The following is a 25,060-nucleotide window of genomic DNA, read 5'->3' as shown; positions in this document are numbered from 1 at the left end:
ACTGATATCTGATTTCATCCTAAACCTGCAGGTGAAACACACTTTGGCAACTGTTTTTCTTATATTGTCTCAGTAATTCAGCAGCTCTCAAACTATTGATCAGCTCCCTTCTCCCTCCCTGTCCATCTTTCAGAAATATAATATTCATGAGAGGCTACAAGCTAAGTCTACAAATCTACCCCAACCTCAAGCCTCAATTTAATACTCACTTTATTTTGTATCCAGACACACCTCACAGGTTTTTGTTCATTCCCACTTTTCAATTTGTCACTGCCTAGACTCCACTGCTTTAGCTGATTAGTTTCATTTAGCATAAATTCAAGCATTCATCCCATGTCACCACCACAGGCTCCAGACAACAACTGCAGCCACATGCTGCCCCATTGCAAGCTACAGACCTGTATAACACAGGGCATTTGGGGGACCAGCAGTATATATTTATTTAGAGGGAAGAACTCCTCCAGCAATGCATAGGTATATAAGTTTGGAGATGTCTGTGTGTCTATACAGACATTTGGGGCAGAAAGAGGATGAAAAGGTGGCTGTTACAGAGAGCAGCCAGAACTTCTCACTCTCCAAGTCAATTGTCCCTCTCCTAGTATCATCTGTTGCAGTAAGGAGACATGGGGGACTCCACCAGTGGAAGCAGTTTGGTCTTTAGACATTTGGAAAGGAAATTCTAGGGAAGAGGAGGTTGCAAACAGAAATGCTTTCCAGTGGAGTTATTACTTGAGGAGATCCTTTCACCCTGTCCCTCAGGGTGAGAAGGGGATTACTCATTGCCCCCACTGCACTCCCATCTAGACTCAGCAGGAGTCTGGACGGAGGTAGCATTGGGCACAGAGCAGTTTCTCTCCTACTAAATTTGCAAGCTTTTGTTGAAAAGGGGAGATCAAACGGAACAAAAACATAGCCCAATTGTGCTTACCAAACCATGGCCCTGTTACCAGTACCATGTACCTTCTTAATTTACATTGGACCTTAAATTACCTAAAAGTTAGTTTAATTGGTTAGATACACAGGCAGATTGTTCCTTTAATTCCACGGATACAGACCTTGTGGCTATATGTACAAATACCTAAACAATTAAGAATTACGCAGCTAAGCAAGCAGGCCTGTCCCCTCTGTGTTGTCAAAAGATAGGCTTCTTATCAGAAGTCAGGCATAAATACAACAGCCAACTTTCATGATTAACATTGGGCCACATTCTTCCCTCTGCACAGAATTCTCATCACATATTATTTGTATCTCAGAAAACACAAAAAAAAATGCAAGTTACATTAATCAAATTGAAATTTTAATTGAGATCCATGTTGGTTTTGCAATAGTTTCTAGAAGGCTATGCTACAATGAAACACAAGAATAATTTTGAATGAGACTAAATGAAAGCACAAATCTCAGGAAATAACTCTGCATTTGGAGAAGACTGAATAGAAAAGCTTGATTCTAACTAAGAACTACAGGATTACCAAAAGGGAACGCCCTTGCAAAAATTCTTCCCTTCAGCTAAGGCTTCAAAAAGAAAGGTTTTCGGAAGTATGGAGGCACCTCCAATCTCAAGGCAATAATTGAGAATTAGAAGTCCTTCGCATCCTTAAACAGAGCTAGACAAATATTTTCTAAACAAATGTAACTTTATAGTAATGAGCTATTAATCTTATTAAAATAAGATCAAGTCTTGTCACTGGGAGCTGGCACTGTAATTGCCAGTCACTCAGTTGCTCCCAATTTATTAGATTAAGAAAATAATGCAATATTTCATGGCTGGTATTGTTTTATTGTCTAATATTGATTAAAATATTTACGCTTCTAATTTTCAGTCCACATTTTAGCACTCATACCTATGGCTTTTACTTTTAGTACAACATCTTTGTGTCAAGTGTCAGAATTTAATTTCAAAAAAACTGGAACTTGATACCATATAGACAAGTCTTCTCTATACTTATGTTTAAAAATATTCATTTTCATAAATGATTTATAGAAGAAGAGTCTTCTGGTAGCTGTCTTCTATCTCATGTTTACCACAGATTCTACTGAGCTTTTCCTAATTTAAAGCATCCCTTTTAGAGTGTCCTGCTGCCTCCATGTGAAATTTGTTTCCTCCCTCCCCCTCAATTTAATGGGGAAAAAAATTAAAATATCAGTAGCTGCCAATTATAAGCAAAAATATAAAGCACTATAACATTACCTACATTGCCTTTTACTAAACTAGGTTCTTGAACACTCTAGGAACTTTAAAAAGTATTGAAAAGGCACAGGATTTTTGTTCTCCAAGACCTCCAGCAACAATGATTTCTCCCCAGCCTGAAAGTTAGGGACCACTACTAGGAAACAGCAAATGATATGTCCAGAAAATTCACATGTATCCAATTGGCCACTTACAATAGAACCCACCAGATTTTACCGATTCTTCTGCCACAGACACCCTGCAAATCTATAACAAGAGCTTGGTTCTATGACAAGAGGAAAAGAGGTGAAGTTACTCTTACATATACTCAGGGATGGTGTAACAGTGATACAAGCTATTCATTATTAAAATCCTCACAAAGCTGTCCATGCCTGCGGTAGTTTCTGTTCCATGGTATTACATGAATGGGAAAGTTATTTTTCACATATGAGAGAAGTTTAGTTGCACATGAAGAAAGTTAACTTCAGTCCACTTGTCCAGCTTCCCAAGGACAGCATATTGGAAAGATGACCACTGATGGTTCAAAAACCAATGTAAAAGCTAACAAAAATAATTGAGTATTTCATTCCTAAACCTGCATGGTGTGGTTGTCCTAGTCATCCATCTTTTCATTCTGCGTGTCCACTAGTTGTGGAGTTTTTAAGTCTTCAGCTTGTTCATGATTTTTCTTATCATCTACTTGACTAGTTTCCTTTTCTTCTGCTTCTCCTTGATCAATGCTTTCATATTCTACTTGTTCCAGGTCTGTTCCATCTATAAGTTCTGCCAGTACTTCCATCTGTATTTGATTTACATGCTCAACATGTAACTGCTCCACATGAACTTCAGCACCTTGTTCAGTCTGAATGCGTTCAACTTCCAAGTAACTGATTTGCACCTGTTCTTGCAGTTCATCCATCTGTGTGCCTTTCACTTGATCGTCCTGTACGAGATCCTGGTGCATCTGTTCCACAGTTACTTGTGCAGGATCCACTTGTACCTGAATTACTGGTAGGACATGGACTTGTTCCACTTGTTCTATTATAGTCATTGATGTTACTGGTTCAGCTTCCACTGGGAGAACCTCTTCTGTTACTATTCGTTCTGAAATATTGTGCATTTCTTTGAGATGCCTTCTCAGCTCACTGCCTTGCATAAACCACAAATCACATAAGGTACAGTGGTTGGGTTTGTCACCGGTGTGTATTACCAAGTGATCTTTAAATTGATCCCAGCTGTTAAACACACTGTTACAAACCTGAAAAAAAAAGATACAGTATGTTAAACAGTGCCAACAAAAATATGACTAAATATAGTGCCTATTTGAGATCATAGCTTCACACAGTGTAGCTTGCTACTTGGATTAAAAAAAAAAAACCACCTACCCACACGTACATTAGAGTTAAAAGCTGAGAAGTCAGTTTCAGATGAACATAAGACCTGGCATATTTATTTTTAAGAAACTGTGTGCCATTTTGAGTTGTGCATACACAGGATACCTACAAAATTTATGAGTCAGTACAGCATTTGAAAGTTTTCTTATTTTAACCTTATGTGAAATTCACATACAGATTCACACCCCAGTAAATGTCTGGTGCTAGAATTTTGGGTGGAAAGCCATTTATGTAATAATATTATATGATTAAAGCGTAATACAAACTGTCCTTTTACTGAAGTTCTAGATGCAGTACTATTAGCCAACTTTTCTTATCAGCTTTCATTTGTTCACGGCACTGTAAGATTTACCCAGCTAGACTAAACTCTCCCATTTTGCCATAAAAAAAAAAAAACTTGATTGAATTCAGCAGATAAAAATCTCTCAAAACTCCATCCCTTTAAGTCTCTTCCAGCTAAAAGTACTGCTCTGACTGCAGACATAGTATTTTCACAAAGCACTTGAGCACACTTCCTTCCCTTCAGCTGGCACTGAGTTAAGTAACCTGAAAACAACACAGAGACTGCAGAAATGAATGAGATGCCAGGGTAGAAGAGAGAGAAGAGTGGGGTAGAGTCAGGCTCAGAGTAAAGAAACAGGCTCAGGGGTCTTTGTCCATGCAAGTGTTCTTGGCTGCAGAAAGAAGCAAAGAACATGTGTGTCACTTAGCAAATTTTTGAAACAGAATGTTCCTTCTCAATTTTCAGCAACACAGAAGGATGATGGAGTATCTGAGAGGGATTAACTCAAGAAACAGGTCTATGTAATAGAGCTGAATATCCCCATTTTGCTGTTGAGATCTTAAAACCATGTTTGCAATGCCAGTGCTTTCTTGTGTGTGTCCGTCCCTCGGCTCATGCTTTAGAAAGAAGCTGCACACACACTAAAAATACTAACCTTATAGATAAGTACTCAAAATTACTTAATCATAAAGGTAATGACTATTGGTAATGCCCAAGCACGTAATTACCGTTCTTGCCATGTTGAGCCTAATTCAGTATTCAAGGCATACAATGAAGAGCACCAAAAGCGCTTATCAAGCAAGCGCAATTTTGTTCTCTCCTCTTTGTTCAGTGAGCCAAGATTTAATTTATTGAACACTATTCAAATTTAGTTCTAAAGAGGAAAAGAAAAAAAATATCCAAGAATTGCCATAGTTGCTGCAGGCTGAAATAATACTAACCCGTATTCACAATATCTGTATCAGAGAACGCAATTAAACCAAAGGGTCACAAATACAAAACAGTAGCTTCATTGAAGCTACTATGTACAATTTTGTGTTATACAGTCGTTTTCATGTTCAAACAAACTTATCTTTAAGACAAACACATATTCCCAAGTATAAACTTCAGACTAGCATAACAACTAAACGATGCAACAGCATCAGTGAAACTTCTGATTATTTGATTAGTAACACACAATTCATTCATCTCCTGCAGTATTCACTGCTTTCTGTGAATAAGATCACTGGTTTTTTGGAACAAATAAAGCTAACATCCAGCAGTTTTGTTTACTACACAACCCAATTTAACCTCAAACCACAGCCATTCTGTGAGCCTTAACAGGGGGGTTGAGACTGTCACAGCAGTGGAGCAGCAAAATAGCAAATAACAATGCTACAACCAACCTCAGCTCTCATATTTTATAGCTTTTCAAAATCAACTTTTAAAAGTTAAGTAACATCCTTCTGAACAGCTTTTCAAATGTCAGCTACGTACAGCGACCAAATACCATAGCTATCCATTTACAGCATTTATATTTGCTTAAAACATTCCAACTTATGATGACAATCTGTAATGACTTTCCAAACAAAGTCAATATATTGGTATTAAATGGAATAATACAATAGGAAACAAAATAGTACTTTATATTTTGGACTTTAGTGAAGCATGCTCACAAGCAGGAAAGGTCTAGGTCAGTGCATCAAGAACCTTAAAAAGGAAGCAGAAAGATCAGCAAGATGCAGGTGAACACTTACCTACTCACAAGAATCTCTCTGATTAACAAAGTATTATGAAGCTCCGCATCAGTAGTTCCATATTTTAAATAGAACTACTTAGATATAAGAATTTACCCTCATGTTGTGGTTGAATGCAATCTTTATAATTTATTTTACTAAAAGTAGTTCTTGGAGACATAAGCCCACTCTTGTTGCCTTTCCTGCTCAGTACTTCCACACTCCCTCAGGACAGGAAGGTTATCTAGCCTCAGATTCTGCTACTTCTATTGCCCACCTGACATTCATACAGCTTCTTTCTTCCCTTTTTAGCTCCAGCTCCAGACTGACAAGCCGTCAGGTGACATTTGAGCGTGCTATTCCTAGCAAAACGTTCATGGCAGTTTGGACATTCAAATGGCTTTTCACCTGTTAAGACAGACGCAGGGATTTGTAAGTGTATAAAACCAGCCAGTTATTGGTCAGTTCTCCCTTCTTCCCCTCTCCCTTTTGTGTAGGTTGATGGCCATGTCTTTACAGCATGTTTAACCAGATTATTCTGCAGAAGTGAAAGATGTTCTAGATAAACTTTTAAAATATAAATAAAAGGCAAAACCCTATCAAGTCATAGCTCTCATTTATTTAAAAAATAACACAACAACAAAAAACCCATCCACAAAAAAACCCACCCCAACATAATTCCCAGTGCTATTTAAGGTATACTTAGGTTTTTATGTAAGTTAATTATTATTCTGATGAAATATCTTAAAAAAATAGCAGCTATTTCTCTCTTTTTACCTGATAATATTAACAGTTAAAGACTCAGAATTTGTGTATACTGACACATTAAAGAAGTCATATATAAATAATACAAAGTTTTATTTTCAAGAATAATAGCTTATGCTTGAGAGCTGAAACTGAGCTCCAGAAAAAGAAGCTGGCACAGAATGACCATGAAGTAACAATGCATCAGTATTAAAACACAGAAAACAAAAACCGAAACTTTCATCCAAAGTTGTACATTGTTATTACCATCATCAAGTAGTAACAAAGAACTGGTGTCTGTTTACTAATTTTATCATACACAAACACAATGAAATTCAAGGAAATTAACGTTAAAAAAAATTAGGAACAGTGTGTTTCTTCTGAAAGTCTGATAATTAATCTGTGGAGGTACTGATACAAACATTACTGAAACAAACTGCTTAATGAACTCTAAAAGAGGCCGAGACATTTCAGTGAAAATGTAATAATCTATTCTAGATGATTAAGTTTAAAAGCATGCATTTTCAGAAGCGCAGTAGTTATTGACTACTGAGATGGAAAGCCAATAAACCTGTATTTTCAGAAATAAAAAGATATTCAGAAGTGCCTAACTAACTTTTCAAAAGAAATACCCAAGTAGCCTATAATTCTCACTTATATACCTAAAGGCCACAGAAAAGTGTTAAATGGTGGGAATATTCCCCTTGATGGTTATAAAAGGCTGTTTTTTGAGACTGTAGTACAGGTAACACAGAGGATGCTGAACTGCCACCAGTCTTACAGATCAAAAATCATAGATTTTGCATGAGCAACCAAATATATTGGTCAGCCAAGAGGATACTACAGAACAAAACACCACAGATCTTCACCTACCCTACAATCTGGTCACATTTAAAGAGTTACTTGGAGCAAGGCACCACCCAGTCAAGGACAGATTTATTTTAGTCTTACTCAAATTCTTCAATAATCTTCAATGCATTCTGCCAAAAGTATCTGAAAGTGACAATTCAAAGACAACAGTGGTGATATCCAAAGGCCAAAAGACATTGTGTGACTTCCTGCACAGTGTAAATCAATGCTGCTACCTCAGCTGCGCTGGTCACAGCAGCAATGGAAAATACAGAGAGCATGTCAGCCTGCCTCCAGCTTAAGAAACACTGGCGAACTGGGGGATAAACAACTCTGCTAAAGGTGACAACTTGCTTCTCTTCCCCAAGGTGTCATCCAACTACAAGTTCAGTCTCATCTAAGTGAGATTTTTGTTAATCAGGCCGGAACCCTCCTTTATAATTATCTTTTTTCCATTTGTGAGAACAGGTGAGATTTCACTTGCCAGTCTTAACTAACTCACAGGACAGAAATTCTGACCTAAGACAGTCCAATATTGCACTGGTCCTTTATAATCCTACAGCCACAGGAAGGAGACTGCCCAAAATAAGTGGTGGATTTTCTTTTAACCCAAAGACATTCATAACACCACAGTGACTTTTATTTACCTAATATGTAAAAAATACCAGGAAATTAAACCATAACCATAAAGCTGCCATATCATTATTTAGATTGGGTTTAGAAAGAAATAGTAAGCCTAGTTGGGGGGTTTTGGTTGGTTTCCCCCATCACCACCACAAAGGCAGGCATTTATCAAATTAACTTCTTGGGATCATTTATTCAAGGTATGTAAATAGAGTCGGTTTATTCACTCTAATTGAAGATGTTATTTGCAGTTCGAAGTACACCACCTGTAAAATGTATTTTAGATTTATGAAGAATGGCAAAGACCTTGAATAATTTTTCCCAAGAAGTTTGTATAATCTGTGTACAAATTACTTCAGTTACAGGGTTTTCAGACAAGGTCAGATTAATTTAGCTGCTTGGAATGCATCACAACTCCTTCATTCCACCTTTGCTCACATAAGCACACACACATTCTCCATAAAAAGAAAAATATAATCAGGAAGGCCTAACTTTGAGAAATATTCAGCAGTCAAAACTCCCAATAAAGTCAGAGGGAAACAAAGCTATTCAGTGTCTGCTAGGGGATATAAACTTTGCAAAATATTAGGATTAGATCTAGCTTAATTCTAAGATTGATTTCTGTATGAAAAAATTGCTTTTCTTGTATAAGACAAGTTAGAGCTATTGAACTCAGCAGATATACATTATTATCAATGCAGCCTTGCAGAATTTCTGTCTTATGAATTACTTATGATTGCTAAGTTTCATTCATTCTCATTAAGGGAAAAAAAATAAAAATCATTAGATCAGGCCAAAAAGCTTCCCTCTCTGTAAGTTCTGGAGATGACTATATTAATATGTTTCTATTACATGACATACAAGACAATTTTGAGGTTTTTTTTCCCCCGAGATTCAGAAACTGCTTAAGGCACTGTACACATGCATGAGAAAAACGCCATATTTCTCCTTCCTTTCTTTTATTGAGACAAAGATAATAGCCATTGGTAATGTCAAATTCCAACATCAAGAAGAATTACTAACCCTGATAAGGTATCTATTTCTGCTCCAATTGCTACTTTCATGTTATTGCTGCTGGTGCAATTAAGCAGCAACAGTATCAAATACTTTGTAGGCCATTTTCTCCCATGCCTTTTAATTTTTTGTATTCAACCAGTGCTATACAGAATTAAGAACTTCAAAAGCCTTTGGCTCAATGGGAGTTTTTCCACTGACCTTAGGAGACCACAGTTAAACAGCAGTATCTAGTTGAATTTTAAGCTTAAGGCTTTCAAAATGCTGAACTGAAACTAATTAGATTCCATATGTTATACTTGTATCAAAAAATATTTCAAAAGTACTCTGCATCTCCTGTGATACGCTAAAAGTTGCTTCATCCCTAAAATCCTTCATTACAACAGCAACCACCACACTGATATTTGGGTTACCTCTGTTAAATCCACCACAAACTTTTCTCTGAAAGGACTTGTTAAGTAGCTTGTATTTGGCTTGGTCATAATGGAGAAACACTCCCTACTTCATAGGGGATAAAGATTTATCAAAGACTTTTTATAAAATGCAACTTTTAAGGGACTATTGGGAGTAGGCTAGAGTATCATATATCAATACCCAGCAGTCTCATACACAGATACAAAGAAATTCTAATTTAAAGGCTTTAGCAACAACAAGCCATGAAAGAAATAGGACTGCTACCCTCCATTAAATTCTTACTGATGACTCATGACTGACATATTAAACAAAAGCATTTGAAAGGTCAGGACAACATATATTTTACATTCAGAGAGCTATCTATATATGATGCTCAGTACCTATTCAGATAGTACAGACTTTTCAGCGAGATTAAAAAATAACATCTTAACCTCCCATATTATACAGAAGAAGGAGCACAAGTAATTTTGTACCCAAAAGATGCTATCCAGATTTCAGAGAGGAAGATTTTACAGTAACTATTATAATATTATATATATAACTATTATAAAGTCTACTATAGTCACTAGAAATGTTTTGCTGCGTTAATTAACAAAGAAAATGAAATCGTACGTGAGATGTCAAGAGCAAGGATGAAACTTTCAAACAAGGTGGTACAAGAGAGAGTTGTTAGGGAAGTATTTTATGCCTAATGCATTAATAAGCATTTGCTCAGAAGTTCTGTTAGTTAAAGAAACCCTTTAAATGGTTTATTCCATCAAGAAGCTCACAGTTCGGATGATATTTCAACAGAAACATTTACTAACATAATAAATAAGAAAAGGAAAATAAGAGAGTATCTCCTCAGTTTGGTACTTTTGAAGAAGAACACGTGCTTTAAGAAGTGATTTTGAAAAAAAATCTTTAAGATTTAATAGACTTGAGAGAGAAGCTTCATTAGCACTTTTTAGCTGGTTTTGGGTACCTATTTTTAACCACATCAATCCCTCAAATTTTATATAAATAGAAACAAAAAACCCCCAACAAAACAAAACCCAAAACCAAAAGAACATTTTAGTTATAACTAGAAGCCAAGTATTTCTAGCACTCCGGACTCACGTGTTTTCTTCAACATATTCTCTATTTCCCCCAAACATGCAAAACCCCAAAATGCTAGAGCCAAAGCCACAAATACAGGGCCGTAGCAGTGCTCTTACCTGTGTGCTTCCGGAGGTGTTCTTTAAAATGTCCAAAGTGGTCAAACTGCTTATCACAGTACTGGCATATATGTATTTTTTTGCCAGGTCTTTGCTTCTTGCTGGCACCACCTTCATCAATGTGGTAACAGGTGAGGTGCTGTTTCAAAGCACTCTCTCGTAGGTACCTTTTATTGCACGTGTCACACTTGTAACTCTCAGTAGAGTGTGTTTTCATGTGTTCCTTAAAATGGTATAACAATTTAAATGAACGGTTACATTTCTCACAGTGGAATAAATTCTTCACATGTGACAGCTGAAGTTCCACAATTTCAATACCTTCTACCTGTTTGCACGAGGGATCAGTTGCACTATCACCTTCTCCTTGGATCTGGCATTTTGTCTCTCCCTGACGATACTTACTGGTGATATCTGCCAAAAGAGCCAAGGCAGATTCATCCGATGTACCCGTTGTCTGTATGTACTTTATACGTTGCTCTGCAGAAGCTAATTCAAGTGTTTCAATGCTGTCATCTTCCACTTCAATTGTCCCCTCAGCAATCTCAACCTCAATTTCAACAGGCTCTGATTCTGCAGATGGCAGTGTTTCTGTGATAACATTAGAGGTTTCAGCTATCTTCCTCTTTTTGGGTTTATTTTTACCTTGCATTTGATTTGATTCCAAGGGTGATGAATTTTCTTTGTTCCTGCAAAGCATTTGCATAAAGTTAAGATCCATAAGCACTTACATAACAATTCCTACCTGCTACTGAGCTTCTGCATTAAACACTCGCTATTTCTCAAAGCTGAATGATTAACAACGACATAACCTGCATGCATTTCAGAAGTTAATTTGTCCTTAACCTATACCCCTTAGAGCTGTAGAATAGCATGGTTAAAGCTGCAGAGCCTTTGACATAGGGTTACTAAAGTGTTTTAAATAGCTCCGCTTGAACAATACATGACACTTATCAAGAAGAGAGGCCAGTTAGCCTAATAATGTAGAAGAATGGCTGCAGAAGTGCGGCCTTAGAATCTCTGAAGATCTGCACAATGCAGGCCTGGTATTAGAATAGGCCTGTAATCAGAATTGTACTGAAGTTGCTGTGCTGAAGTTAACAAGAAAGGTAGCCTTGAGCTATTCTTGAATCCTGAGACCAAGTAATTATGTTGTGCCAACAGGCTGTGGCTGTAACAAGCTACAGCTGCTGGAAAAGCAGGTGCAGGGCCAAGAAAGATAGGGAGCGGTATGGGAAAATAGGGAGTAACAAACTACAAGGCTGAAGCACAGCAACACAATTAGCTACATGGATAGAATGCTTATTTTAGTCATGATTATTAGGGGTGTGAGAACCGCGCGCGTTTAGAGACTACTAACCAATTATATTTCTGCTTTACGAATATGCATGTGTATCGGTTCTATATAAGTAGTATTAGAAACTAATAAAGTTGAGCAAGATGCATAACTCATATTGAGCGTCTTCTTGACTCCGGCGAACCCTTCTTCCAACATAATGACATAGGTTTATCTAAGAAACTTGTGAAATTCTGTACTTGAAAACTTCCCCAAAGGAAGTTCTTTGGCCTGCCTACTCAGAAATAAGATTCAAGTCCTTCCTATGCTATTCACCTCTTAAGCTCTGGAGTGCATGCAACTGCCTGCTGCACTTACAGTTTATTAGAAAACACTGCAGCTGTGACTTCACACAATGATTATTATAACATCTTGTACTTCAGGAAAGCACACAGCTAACAGCAGAGGTAAAAAAAAGCCACCAGGATGTGGAAAGAATATTCTAGTTTAATTTTCTGGGCTTAAACACAACCCCCAGCTCCATTCCTCTTCTCCTTGCACCATAAACACACAACCCCCTTCCTCCAAGATGTCAGGGACAGCATGCCATCTCAAACACAGACAGAGCTGAGTGGGCCAATGCTTTCAAGTCACACCCTCATGACTATCCACGATCCTTACATGCTGGAGGTTTTACTACTGATTATTGGTTTCAAAAATGACTGGCTATCTTCCCCTCAAATCAGACTGACAAAAGTAATTTGTGCTTTTACCTTCCTTTGCAGCCTTATGAATCCTTTTATGTAACCTGTTCCCTATTACTTTCAAGTTTTCTAGTAATAGGAGAGATAAGGTTTTTCTCCACTATCTGTATGTCATATGGCAGAGATGTATGGCTACTGATCTAATGCAGGATACAGCTTATTAAATTGCACCTTACTATATTCAGATACAGGAAGACAGAGCAGCTAAACTGTAAGTTTCACCTAGCCTAGATTCCTGATGTCTAGTAGGTGACAGTTACATTGCACATTACTGCAAGTAGCTCTAGAATCACGTACCAAAATAATAATCCGCTCAGCAAAGAGGCGGCTACCGTCCTTGAGCACATTGTGTGGCTCAGGTGTGAAACTTTGAATGGGGTACACACATACAACACTGTACTTCAAGGAATAACAGCTGGTTGTTTTCTTTTTAGTCTAGATTATGTGATGTGCAACTCTGATACCTTACACAAATGGTTCTATAATAATCTCTACTTTAGCTGAACTTTCTGAAGCTTACACCTTTCAGTTAAAGCTCAGACAGAGGCACTGTACTGCAATTCTTCCCCCTCTTACTGTGGAGGGGAAAACCAGACTGACAATGGTACTCAAATTTGGTTTTCTAACCAAAAAAACCCTCACTATTTTTTTCAAAACCTATGAACAATGGTAATAACTTTAAGAATAGACTGGCTTACATGTGTGCTTGTTAAGCAAAACATTTGTTTCCTTGTAACATAAGAATTACAGCATTTACTAGTGATGCATAACCAACAAATTGCATAACATTATACAATAGTGGGAAATAATTGAAGGCTGGACAGTTAAGTTTGATTGACTGATCTGAGTCCTGGTTCAACAGCTTTACCAGTGTACACAGATTCAAAGTGATACCAATTAGAACATACTTTTTCAGTTTCAAATGTCTTAATTTTCTTAAGAATACAGCAAAGGTCTGCTTTTTTCCTGAATGAAAAAAAAAAGTTCTTTTGGTGTTACCATGCTTAATCTTAATAATGTCAAAAAAAAAGGTGTTGGTGGGGTGGGAGGGTAAGACTAGAAATGCACAATCCCATCTTTCCTATTAAAAATATATATATATACACACACACACTTATTCAGCTCTGCTACCAATCCACAGAAATTGATTAAAAAAAAATAAAAATCAACGCTAATGTTGAAAACCAAGTTCCCAGTGTACCATGCAATGGAGGTTTTGTTTGTTTAGCTACTAGAGAAACTCGAGGCCAATGCCACTCTCCTTAGCTAGCATGTCTATGGGGAGATAAAGAAGCAGCAACAGTCTTTCCTTAGCCTGAATGCAAAAACCTTCCAGCAGGTCTAGAAGAGAAAGCAAGGCTAACTGTAATGTCAGGAGGTATTTATTGCCCTTCCCTCTGCTTCATGACAGAAGAATGGTGCAGCATACAGAAGGAATGAGAACATGACAGCACTTTGTGAAAGGGAAGGAAGGGGAAGGAAAACAGCATGATGGGAATGGCACCTGCTTTTTTCAAGTTGGAGTTCGGTAATGGAGTACAGTTCCTCATACTGGATAAAAGGTGCCACAGCAATGTTTGATTAAGTACTGATCCCATATAAAACAGATTATAAAAATTACATTTGTTCAAAAAGTTTGAGAGATTAATTTTGCACCAAGAAGTTTTAAAATCACTGCCTATTCTCTCAAAAGCAGAAAGCTACATGAAATCAGAACACCAGCACAAGCTTGTTAATATGGTCTAATTACCTGAGAGACATCATCACTGTACATCCAGCTCTCAATCAGGTGTGGGCAGTCAGATACCACAGAGACCTGGTATTAATTACCACCAACTCATAGCCCTACAATGTCTGCAACATTTACCAGCTATATCACTTGTCATCAAGTTTCAGCCCAAAGAACATGACATTCATTTTTTAGCCTTTATAATTCTGACCCATATTTTACAGTAGAGTATATGGTCCCACACAAGTTTAGGAGGTTCCAGGATAAAGAACAGCACTCCAAAACACTGGCAGCCAGTTCTCATAAAAGGATTCTTAAGACTCAACATTTCAGTGGTGGGAAAAAAAATAGGCTTATGTGTTTACCTGATTTCAAGTGCTTTGATTGCTTCTAACATCTGTAGATACTCAGCTGCTTTCCAAACATCATTTGCTTCTTCCTCACCTTGGACCATTAGTTTTGCTGTATAGGTGAACTCAATTAGGTGACGAAATGCCATGTTACTTACACCTGTTTACAAGCAAGACAAACAGCCTCTTTCAGCAATTCCTCAGTTTTGCACACTTGCCTGCTCACCATTTTGCTTACAGTACTTTGACAGCCAGTTTCATGAAGATGCCGCCCTTGAAAGCCTCACGTTGGAATAAGAAGTCAGAAGCATGTGAATCTGGAATAACTAAAGTCATGCCATGACAAAGATAAAAGGAAGGATAAGATAGACAAAAAGCTGTTTGTATAGAATAATAAAAATGTATAAATTTAAACATAAAAATATGATAGCTCTCTCAAAAGACCTCTGAGCAGCAAGTTACTAGAAGCTGAAGTATTGCTCTAAGAAATTACTCCTTGCCTACCAGGCAAGCATTGTTCTATATCTATCCTGTTCCTGCACCCCAGCCAAGGTATCTTTTTAATTTTTCTTCAGGGGAAGTTTTTTCTAGTGGCAATAGTTATCTGTACTGGTTTTGGCTGGGACAGAGTTAAATTTCTTCATAGTAACTAGTATGGGGCTATGCTTTGGCTTTGTGCTGAAAACAGTGCTGATAACACAGGGATGTTTTAGTTACTGCTGAGAGGTGCTTATAGAGTCAAGGCCTTTTCTGCTCCTAACACCACCCTATCAGTGAGCAGGCTGGGGGTGCGCAAGAAGTTAGGAGGGGACACATCAATAGAACTGGGGGGGGGCAGGCAGAGGGACCACTGCTCGGTGACTAGCTGGGCATCAGTCAGTTAGTGGCAAGCAATTGTTTTCATTTGTGTCACTTGTCTTTCTTGAGTTTTATTTTCTTCTCTTATTTTTTCTCTTTTCCTTACCATTTAAAAAATATATTATTTTTTAATTATTAAATTGTTATCTCAATCCATGAGTTTGTTTCTCACTTTTACCCTTCTGACTCTTCCCCCACTCTTCCCCCCCCATCCTACTGGAGGGGAATGAGCAAGCCTGGCTAGCATGGTGCTTAGTTGCCAGCCAGGGTTAAACCACAATACTACCTCAGAACAACCCAAGAGCTGAGATCTAGAAAGCTAATCGATATGACTAAGCACGCATTTAAGCCCATACCAAGGATACTACATTCATTTTGAGCTTGGGCACACAACTCTGAAGGTTTTTATTTGCATGAATTGGACTACCTTCAATCTCCACCAAGGGCTCCTGAGTGAAATCTTGGAAGAATTTGTAGAAGAACTGGCTACAGGCAGCAAGAACAGCCTTATGGGCTTTGAAATGGTGACCTACAAAGAGAGACAAAAATTCTGGTTTAGGATAACATCTTTCCTCACTCATAGTGCCAAATAAGTGCAGATGCAAAACAGAGACCACACAGTCTACAAATCTATTCCAGCAGCATATAGTCACTTAGTATGTCTCCTTGTAACATGGGATACTACTGCAGCTAGCCTGTCCTATCTCATGCAGACCCTTGCTGACATCACAGACCTTTGCTGAAGTTGCAGAGGCAACTCAGTCAACTGGAGGACTCACTCCAGAGCATTTCTCTTTTCAGATATTTAGGTTATGGGAAGTTCCTGTGCAAACTTTCTCCTGTATGTCTTGGGCTCAGCTCTCAGGTTTTATCCAGGCTCTCCTTTGTTTTTACTGCTCTTACATACGGATGTATTTTATCATCACTTCTGCCAGCATAAAGACCCCTGCAGAATAGTTCTGCTCTGTTCCTCCTGTTTTCCAGGCTGTGTATTCCCCATCACTGTGTTGCCTTCTCCCTGGTGCAGGCATGAACATTCATAAGGCTCCATGGACAGAGGTAAGAGAAGCAACATGGATTAGAACTACACAGCTACACAAGAAAACAGTTTTGAGCTCAACATGTGGATTTGGTAATACTAGAGAAGGAACAAACATTCAGGATTTTATGCAAATGCCAGTGAAACTATGGTGATTCCAGAAGAGTAATTTTTTTCTTCATTTGCTTACTTTTTTCTAATCTAGGCTCTGTAGGACCCTTTTCCTTTAAGTGAGTTCTTGCTATCGTTTTAAGGATCAAGTGGTACTCCTTTAGCTAGTTCTGTCCTAGTGGACACTGCCTATCTTTCTTGAAGTGCTCATCCATTCTAAGACACGTTTGGGATAAGAAGCAGTCTTAGGTGATCTATCAGACACCTCCTTTTCTAATGAGATAATAAGCATTTATATCTTCATCTTCCTTTGAAACCAATACTAGTATCTTTAGAACACATAGAAAAAAAGAGAGTTGTTCTACCCTATTTTAACTATATATTAAAAGAGTAGGCAGATACCAGAGAAGCAAGAAGGCAATCCTATTTTATGCTGGTTTTTTGCTTGTTCGTTTTTCTGGGTTGTGTTTAATATTAATTTTTTTAAAAAATATCAATATATGTATAAGTTCTCCGAATCCAAACAGTCAGCTCAAGTTAGGAAAAGATATTTTTACAGTGTTTTGGAAATCCTTAGACAATACATTAAATGTAGTACAGCAGTTTCAAAGTGGGCTTCTATCTGAAAATATTTAGCCCCTTGTTTGGAAAAGCAGAAGCAAAATTATTAATCACTGCTGGAGAGATTGTTCAGCCCAAGATTTTAAATGAAACTCTGCAAGCAATTTGCACACCAATATAGAACCAAGAATTTGTTAGCAGCCCAGTTGACCTGTGACAAACCAAACAGCTTCCTAGCACAGCTTATCAAAATTCTCTGTATACCAACTGGTTCTCAGGCCTGTACATACCATCAACAATCAGAGTTATATCTGTAAACTGGTCCTGCTCACGTTGTTCATTCAGTCTATCCAAAATAACTTTATAGTGTTCAGGGAATTCCTGGATACATTCCATCATTTCTTCAGCTTCCGTGGCAAAAGGACTAGCCTGCAAAAGATGTGGTAGGACAGTAAAAATACCGCGCCACTCAGTAAATACTATGCACAGTCAGGTTAGTATACAAACATGAACTAACTAGCACTTTACTGGTTTTTTAGTCCCTGAAAAAAACCACCAAACTGCCTTGGTAACAGGTTTACCTGACAGGTAGGAAACATTAAGGTTAATGAATTAGAGTATGGCCTTATTTATACACATGAAAAAACAAAGTGGGTAAGTGCATTTCTTTATTCTACAGATTCAACAAGGGCCCACCTCCCTCAAAGCAAGTACTGCAGGGATTTAGTATCTCCATAGCTAGCTATTCTACAACATCTCAGCAGCATAACATCAGAATCTTTAAAGTTACTTCTTGCAATTCTACCAATCCATTTGGTGGAAGAACGGTTCTGAAAATTTTCATACTTAAGTCACATTTTGTATCTAGTGAACAGAAGATGTTTACTTCCTTTAAATAAGGATGTAATAAAGCAGCACTTTTCAGCTTCTGACTACATAGGAGTTGCCAGGGATTTAATGCGTTGTCATGCTCAAGAGCAAAGAGCTTCTTATTCACCCAGCATTCTTATGCTTCTCCCCCTGCAAGGTGAAATATTCTTTGCCAACCTTTTGAAAGAGACATGTAGGCTTGTAACCTGATGGCCCTTCCTCACTTATACAGCAAACATAGCTGGGGGTAGGAGTTGCAGAGGTTCTCAAACCTGAAGAGGTTTAGCAGAATTCTGTGCCTGTGGATTAGACACAGATGTTAGTCTGCTGCTTATGCAGCAGAATCTCTGGAGAGAGGCCAAGCGCTTCAATTAAACCATTTCACAAATTAACTCCAAGCAAAATGACTTCAGTTCTGTGCAGCAGCACTCATCTTCAACTCCCACATTCACATGACTCTCATGCTGAGAATGCCACAGAAAAAGCAGAGACATTTCAAAGTCACGTTAACATAGAAACTTTGTTTCATTTCACAGTAACTCACTTTAAAGAGCATTGTTTCTGAGAGAAGACAGTGATTAGGCTTGAATGAGTGAAGGTATGTCTCAAATTCCATTATTGTTATACTTAGTATGAACAGAAGGAAGAAAGTCAGGTGAGCAGTTAGTATCAAACCAAACATTCATTTTGAGCTTGGGCACACAACTCTGAAGGTTTTTGTTTGCAAACAAAAGAGACAGAAAATTCTGGGGAATTATCTTCAGAGTGCTAGGAGAAACTAGATAACAGGTGGTCCCTAACTTCTGGTGCAGATTTTGTGTGCAACTAGAATTGGAAAGTCCCGAGCACAAACCTGTTCCTTACGTGTACTAACCACATCTGAGCTGATGCGACCATGCTTGCTAACTCTCCCGTGCAGCTGCATAAATTCTACCTCGCTCCCAACAAACACACATACTGGTATATGAGGTTCAATAGAAGTAGAGGAGCAGCACTACCTGGTTACGCTAAAAGCAAAGTTTTCTTATGACTGACTAACATCAAATAAAGGGAATTGTGGATTTCCTATTTTTACCACAAAACACACTCTTTCTTGCATCTCAGATAAACTGTCCAATGGAGAAGTCATTTTGCCAAAAGTATGAAAAAGATGAGCAGAAGCAACTGCTTATGGAAGTCTAGTTCTATCTGCTATCACTACTTTCCCAAGCAGATGCTGAAATACACATTAGGATCTTGTGAGGGCACAAGGGGGAAGGTGAGGTTGAAGGAAGAGAACGCTGCTGCCTTCACTTCACCTCATCTGTAACAATGGGTCTAAGACAGATGATCAACAGCTCCAGGCTTTCTTCTGTTATCTGGTATTCCACATAAAGTCTCACATGGGAAGTTATCAGCCACTTACTTCATCATTTAATTCTTCTTGCCCATTTTTGACACATTGTACAAGTATAGATGACTTGCAGCTAAAAGCATAATTCCCTAAAAGTTAAACCAAACAAAATTTTGACTCCGAAATCAAGATTTCCACCTATCCAAATTTCCAAATTGCATGTTTATAGGAAGATCTTCTAACCACCCCCCCAATCTAAGAAATTTTAAAGTTCAAGTATTTTTCAGAACACTGAAAAGTAAGAATAAGAAAACAACTAACGATAAGTAATTTAGTGTCCTAAATTAACACAAAGCTAATAAAAACACATGAATTTATCACATATCTAAATACAGCTGCAGCATTGAGTATTCTCATTTTAAACTCAGTGACATTGCAGAAGAAAGCCCAACAGAACAGCATATGTTCAATACCTACTTTGGAGCAAGAGTCCTCAGAGAAAAAACAAGAAGCCAAGGCAGGCAGACGGAAGCAATCCAAGTTGATGCTTACATGCAGGCTCATAGATGAGTGATGGAAACTGGATTAATTCAGTTATTTACTTGCATTTTCTTGGGAGACTCAGTTGACCACTGACTTAACCTCATCAACTTCTGACACTAGATGCATCTCACATGATATGCATGCAATTTACAGATCTGTTCATATAAATCTACCTCAATGAAGCCACCTCATTATTTCCATAATCCTGGACTTCAGCAGGAACTCCTCTTATTTTAGGCACTAGACATTTGTTTTCTTTGCCTATATGGATCATACACAAACACAGGCAGGCAAAGCAGAGTTATGGCAATTCAGACAACATGGATCAGCAGACTGCACACTGGCCAAGCCACTGCCATCTCCAGAAAAGAGAATGAAGGGTACTTGGTGGGTAACAGCAGTGGTTGCTTCACGATAACACAGAAACGAGAACTTCTTGTGAACTCCACTATACATTTCTTTTTTTTTCAAAAATAACAACCGCAAAGCATGGATGCGAGCCAGGCCCTCGGTCCCCTCTCAGCCACAGACCGAGGCCTACCGCTGAGGCAGAGGCGACCTAGGCACCTACACCCTACCGAGCCAAGCAGGGCACACGCGAGCGTCGCACTGCCAAGGGACAGGAGAGGCCTCACGCTGCCCATAGCGACTGCGATACAGCACCACGACATGGCATCGATATTTCTTGCAGTTCCCGCCGGCCCGAGGCTCTGCAGAACTCTTGGAGGCGAGGCCCGCCGAAGGCCCTTGCAGCCGCACGCGCCACCTCCGAACTTCAGCCCGCGCACCCCATGGTTAGCCGCAGCCTCCCGCACTCCAGCCAGAGCCCCATTAGCAGGTGCTGATGGCAGTCAGCGCGATCCCCACCAATCGTAAGGCGGCATCATAGCCCACCCTAGGCAGAGGAACCAATGAGCGTCCACCGAGTCCCAGAAGCAGGAGAAGGCGGAAGGCCTAGCCAACGCCGAATACCAGCTGGGAACAGGCGCTCTGAGAGCGGCGCGGGCGACCGCCAGCAGGCGCGGGTATCCTACAGGGGCGCCTCCGAGGAGAGGACCAGACCGGTACCGGCCCGAGCCACGCGTTTAGCGGCACCACCGCCTCGTTAGTCGTTGTTACGTCATCAAAGCGCGCATTAAATCGATCCCTTTTCAATTCCCGGCCAGGTCGCGCCCCAGCGGCACGCCACTCCGCCGAGTGGGGAGACGGTTCTGCTAGGTACTCACCGTAAGGAGCCCCTCACCCTACCGCGCTCCTTCTGTCGTTACCGCTTCCTGCTCCCCAGCACGCTGAAAAACGAGGCAGGCGCCGGCCAATCGCGACTCGCATTCCCGGCCTGCACTACGCGGCGGAAATGATGGCAGAGTCACCTTTCACATGACAGGGTGCGCAGGTGGCGCGGGGCGTGGTTCGACTTCTCGGTGCATTCTGGGTGCCGCCTGACGCTCCGCCGGAGGGCGGTGTGGTGGGGAGGTGACTTTGGCTGTTCCGCCCCTGGGAGGGGTACGGCTGCTTTCTGAATATGAAAGAAAAATACAATTAAATTTACTATTAGGATAAGTTGAAACACCGTCCGTTTTCCCAGACCTCAAGTCTGTGTGTTCACCGCTTTCATGAATGAATCAGTAAGTCTGCAAATTACCGTTGTAACAAAGTGCTAGCAATGTTTGACAGCCCTTGCTGTGTTATGGAAATTACACATGCCAGCAATCATAACAGGGTTTCTGCTGAATCAATAAGCTGAAAAGAGATTCTTCTATAAAGTCCTTTTTATTAATAGCACTACAGCTTGAGCTGGGTGCCTCTGAAGAGGGACCTTGAACAAAGAGGCAATTATACCCTTACAATCTAAATTCCCTGCCCCTCGTGACAGTTTGGATCAGTAGTAATATTAGGGTCTGGGGTCTCCCTGTTCTTCGTTGGGTCTTTTCATTGTCTCTAGGCGGGCTATTTTTTTTTTTCTAAGGTTGCAGCTTCTGTTAATGAATGTAGCTTCCTTATCTTCCAGCTTAAACCAGCTCTGGGGCCTTCTTTTGCTGACTAGGTGAAAGTTCACAGCTTGCAGCCTAAAGCTTCAGCAAATTTAGCTACTAATGCTAAGCAAGTTATGCTAAACAAGTTCTGTATTAGTATACCAAATTGCACAACTGTGAGATCAAAACAAACAAATACATGGGTACGTTCTGATTGCTGAAGGAAAATGCATGTTTCTTCTTCTAGATGTGCTTTGGAAAGTTATATTGTGCAAGTTATATTGGAAAGTATTTTGTGCAAGTGACTAATGTGATCTGCCAAAATATTTTGGAAGCCTGACTAGTGGGGAGGCCTGGGAGTGCTTACAACCCCAGCCCTTACCAGCATGAATCAATACACATGATTCTCTTCAGCTCCCCTCACTGAACCAACCTCCTTCCATTACATAATCATTCTTATATGCGGTGCATGCACGCTGTGTTGTTTTTCTTTTATAATTTAAATTGAGTGGTACTTGAAATGATTATTCTTAAGGGTTGTCAAAAACTGCACTGAAATACTACTCAGCAAGTCTAAGCGTTCCTTTCCATGGTGCCCAGCCCTGCTCCTGTAGCTTCAAGTCCCCACAGCTGAAGAAAACAGCTGAGCACTACCTTGTCTCAAAAGTGACTTTGTTACCCAGTGTGCAAAATCAAAGAAAAAGTCTAAGAATAAGAGATATTGCCTTTAATACAAAGTTGCACAAGTTTGGGTGCTGGGTGGACTAGCACACCTTTATAATTTCTATTTTGCTGACTGACTGGATACCAAGCAAAAATTAATTCCAAACTTTTCAGGTTCTCCTTTTCCTCCAGGATTTCCTCCTACCTCTAGGACTTCTGAGAGTTATGTTACAAAACAATACAATGTAGTTGTAAGTCTCAAAATAAGCTGGTTTATAGTGCATTTTATTTATATTAGGGAAAAAAATGTTAACCAAACATTCAAATTATTTTTATCCATATCTCTAGTTTAATCTTTATTAGCCATTTCTATGACTAAAAATTTCCTATGTTTTTTTTCTTTTTCCAGAATCACCTCAATGACACTCTGGAGAAATCTGTATTAATTAAGACAACCTGATAAGCCTTCTGAACACGACATGCAGATGAGTTTGGGAATAATATTAAAGCATAGATGTTCTCCTCCAGTTCTGAGCTTCTCATGGCAGTGTTGAAGAAGGCAGAGAACATCCAGCCAGACTGAGTGTTGGTTGCCTCTCCCAGGGAGAGCTGTGAAGTAGCAAACAGACAAAAATGAATACCAAACTAATCATAGAAAAGTGTGAATCATACATTTCCCTTCTTTAAAAAAAACCCATCTTGTCTGAAGAAATGAAGGAATTAATAAACTGCAGATGTAAACCCAAAAATTCAGAAGCCATGCTTATGTGCAGAATTGAGTAGATAACTATTTTCGAAAAGCAGTTGATTCAGATTATAAATGAAGGACAAAAGGGACCATTAGCTTATCTATCACAAGGCTATCCACCTAGCAGCCTGTGACCTACACCCAGCTTGCTGGAGAGTTCTGTCTGGCTCGCCAAATAGGTTTGAAAGCTGCTTAGTGCACTCACACAGCCAGATCTCCCACCACACTGTCCTGCATTATGACCAAATGATTCATTCACCCAGGGAGGTGCAGAATTCAGATAGCTACAACGTGGCCTTTTCTGGTCTCATCTATTAAAAAAAGTCTTATGAAATCAATTGCTCATTACTGTAATGGTACAATCATTTGCAGTAAAACTCTGTATCAGAAGACTCAACATGTCACATTACACAATGACTTGTTCTGTCCATGAAAGGACTTTACTGTCATGCCTAGAGCAAGCCAGATGTGTGCTATTACGCAAGAGAAAAACATTTCTGTAGAGCCCCTTTGTCCTGATTTTGGCTAGGATAGAGTTAATTTTCTTAGTAGCTGGTACAGTGCTGTGTTTTGGATTTAGTATGAGAATAATGTTGATAACACACTGATGTTTTAGTTGTTGCTAAGTAGTGCTTACTCTAAATCAGGAACATTTTTCAGTTTTCCATGCTCTGCCCGTGAGCAGGTATACAAGAAGCTGGGAGGGAGCAGAGCCAGAACAGCTGACCTGAACTAGCTAAAGGGATATTCCATACCACAGAACATCATGCTCAGTATTGATATACTGGGGGGAGTTGGGCAGGGTCCGCTGATAGCTGCTCGGGGACTGGTTGGGCATTGGTCAGCAGGTGGTGAGCAGCTGTATTGTGCATCACTTGTTTTCCTTTCTCCCTTTCCCTTTGGATTTTATCCTTTTCCCCACCTTTCCATTATAACTATTATTATTATTATTGTTCTTACTTTTTTATTCTGTTTAAATTATTAAATTGTTCTCTCAACCCTTGAGTTTTACATTCCTTTCTGATTCTCCTTCCCACCCCTCCAAGTGGGAGAGTGAGCGGCTGCGTGGTGCTTGGTTGCTGGCTGGGGTTAAACTGTTACCAAAATCTCGGAATGAAGAACTTATCAACACCAGTGTGATGCAGATAAGCAGACACTTCTTTATTGACAGCCGGGTGCATGAGTGAGTCCTCTCACGATCAACGCACGCCAAGTTTCAAAATCATGCACCCTATATAGAACTTATTCATACATATTCATTAAGTATTCATACATAATCATAATATTTCCCGAAATCATTAAGATACCCTCCTCCCATATCCGATTCTGCGCAGTAAAGGTTAGAAAGGTCCAGAAATGGGTCTGGGGTACAATTTGGGTAGGTGGTATTTGGGTCGGTGGTCGCAATCTCCCCCTGCCGGAATTACCTTTTACTAAAGTTCACGATTTCTTGGCAGGTAGCTACGAGTTGTTCCAGTCGACTCTCCCCAGTTCCCATTAATTCTATATTCTGACATTTCAATACACTTTCTACGTACAGAAGACTAGTCAAATACAAAGAAATCTGTAAAATCCCAAATTTGTTACCTAAGTTTTAAACAATGATTCTAGCCCATTCTTCTGGCCTTGGTACAGGGTTGTACAGAGGATTTCATAGCAGCTTTTGCTGTGCAAGTACAAGTTTCATTAAAATATATTTCTTTTTCCAAATGATTTTATAAAATCAAATAAAGTCAATTAATTCTAACTTATTAGCAGATCTATAATATTTCCCCCCTTTGAAAGTTTTGAAAATTATTATCTCAATACTTTCACATTATTTACATAACATTTGTTTAAGCATAT

The 25,060-nt window shown here is 39.2% G+C and overlaps 1 protein-coding gene and 1 long non-coding RNA gene across 8 annotated transcripts; one reads left to right on the top strand and one right to left on the bottom strand.

Annotated features, from left to right (window-relative positions):
- Positions 1-1,275: 1,275 nt before the first annotated feature.
- Positions 1,276-21,182, bottom strand: LOC129783031 (zinc finger protein 131-like). 7 transcript variants are annotated; one of them, XM_055792693.1, is made up of 8 exons: positions 21,058-21,139; positions 18,133-18,254; positions 17,376-17,514; positions 15,802-15,903; positions 14,532-14,676; positions 10,401-11,086; positions 5,837-5,967; positions 1,276-3,425 (listed from the first exon to the last, which is right to left on the bottom strand). In XM_055792693.1, the coding sequence occupies exons 3-8, from the start codon at positions 17,482-17,484 to the stop codon at positions 2,781-2,783; spliced, it is 1,818 nt and encodes a 605-aa protein (XP_055648668.1). In that variant the 5' UTR covers positions 17,485-17,514; positions 18,133-18,254; positions 21,058-21,139; the 3' UTR covers positions 1,276-2,780. The 7 variants fall into 7 exon arrangements, with proteins under 7 accessions (XP_055648668.1, XP_055648669.1, XP_055648667.1 ...); XM_055792694.1 differs by lacking the exon at positions 21,058-21,139 and adding an exon at positions 19,766-20,682; XM_055792692.1 differs by lacking the exon at positions 18,133-18,254 and having other exon boundaries at positions 21,058-21,182.
- LOC129783038 (uncharacterized) lies at positions 20,789-24,220 on the top strand. Its single transcript, XR_008745058.1, has 3 exons — positions 20,789-20,895; positions 20,998-21,216; positions 22,877-24,220. It is a non-coding gene; the product is annotated as an uncharacterized LOC129783038 (long non-coding RNA).
- Positions 24,221-25,060: the final 840 nt, after the last annotated feature.

Source organism: Falco peregrinus, chromosome W (genome assembly GCF_023634155.1).
Source record: "Falco peregrinus isolate bFalPer1 chromosome W, bFalPer1.pri, whole genome shotgun sequence".
NCBI lineage: Eukaryota > Metazoa > Chordata > Aves > Falconiformes > Falconidae > Falco > Falco peregrinus.
This window is presented reverse-complemented; position numbering and strand designations above follow the sequence as displayed.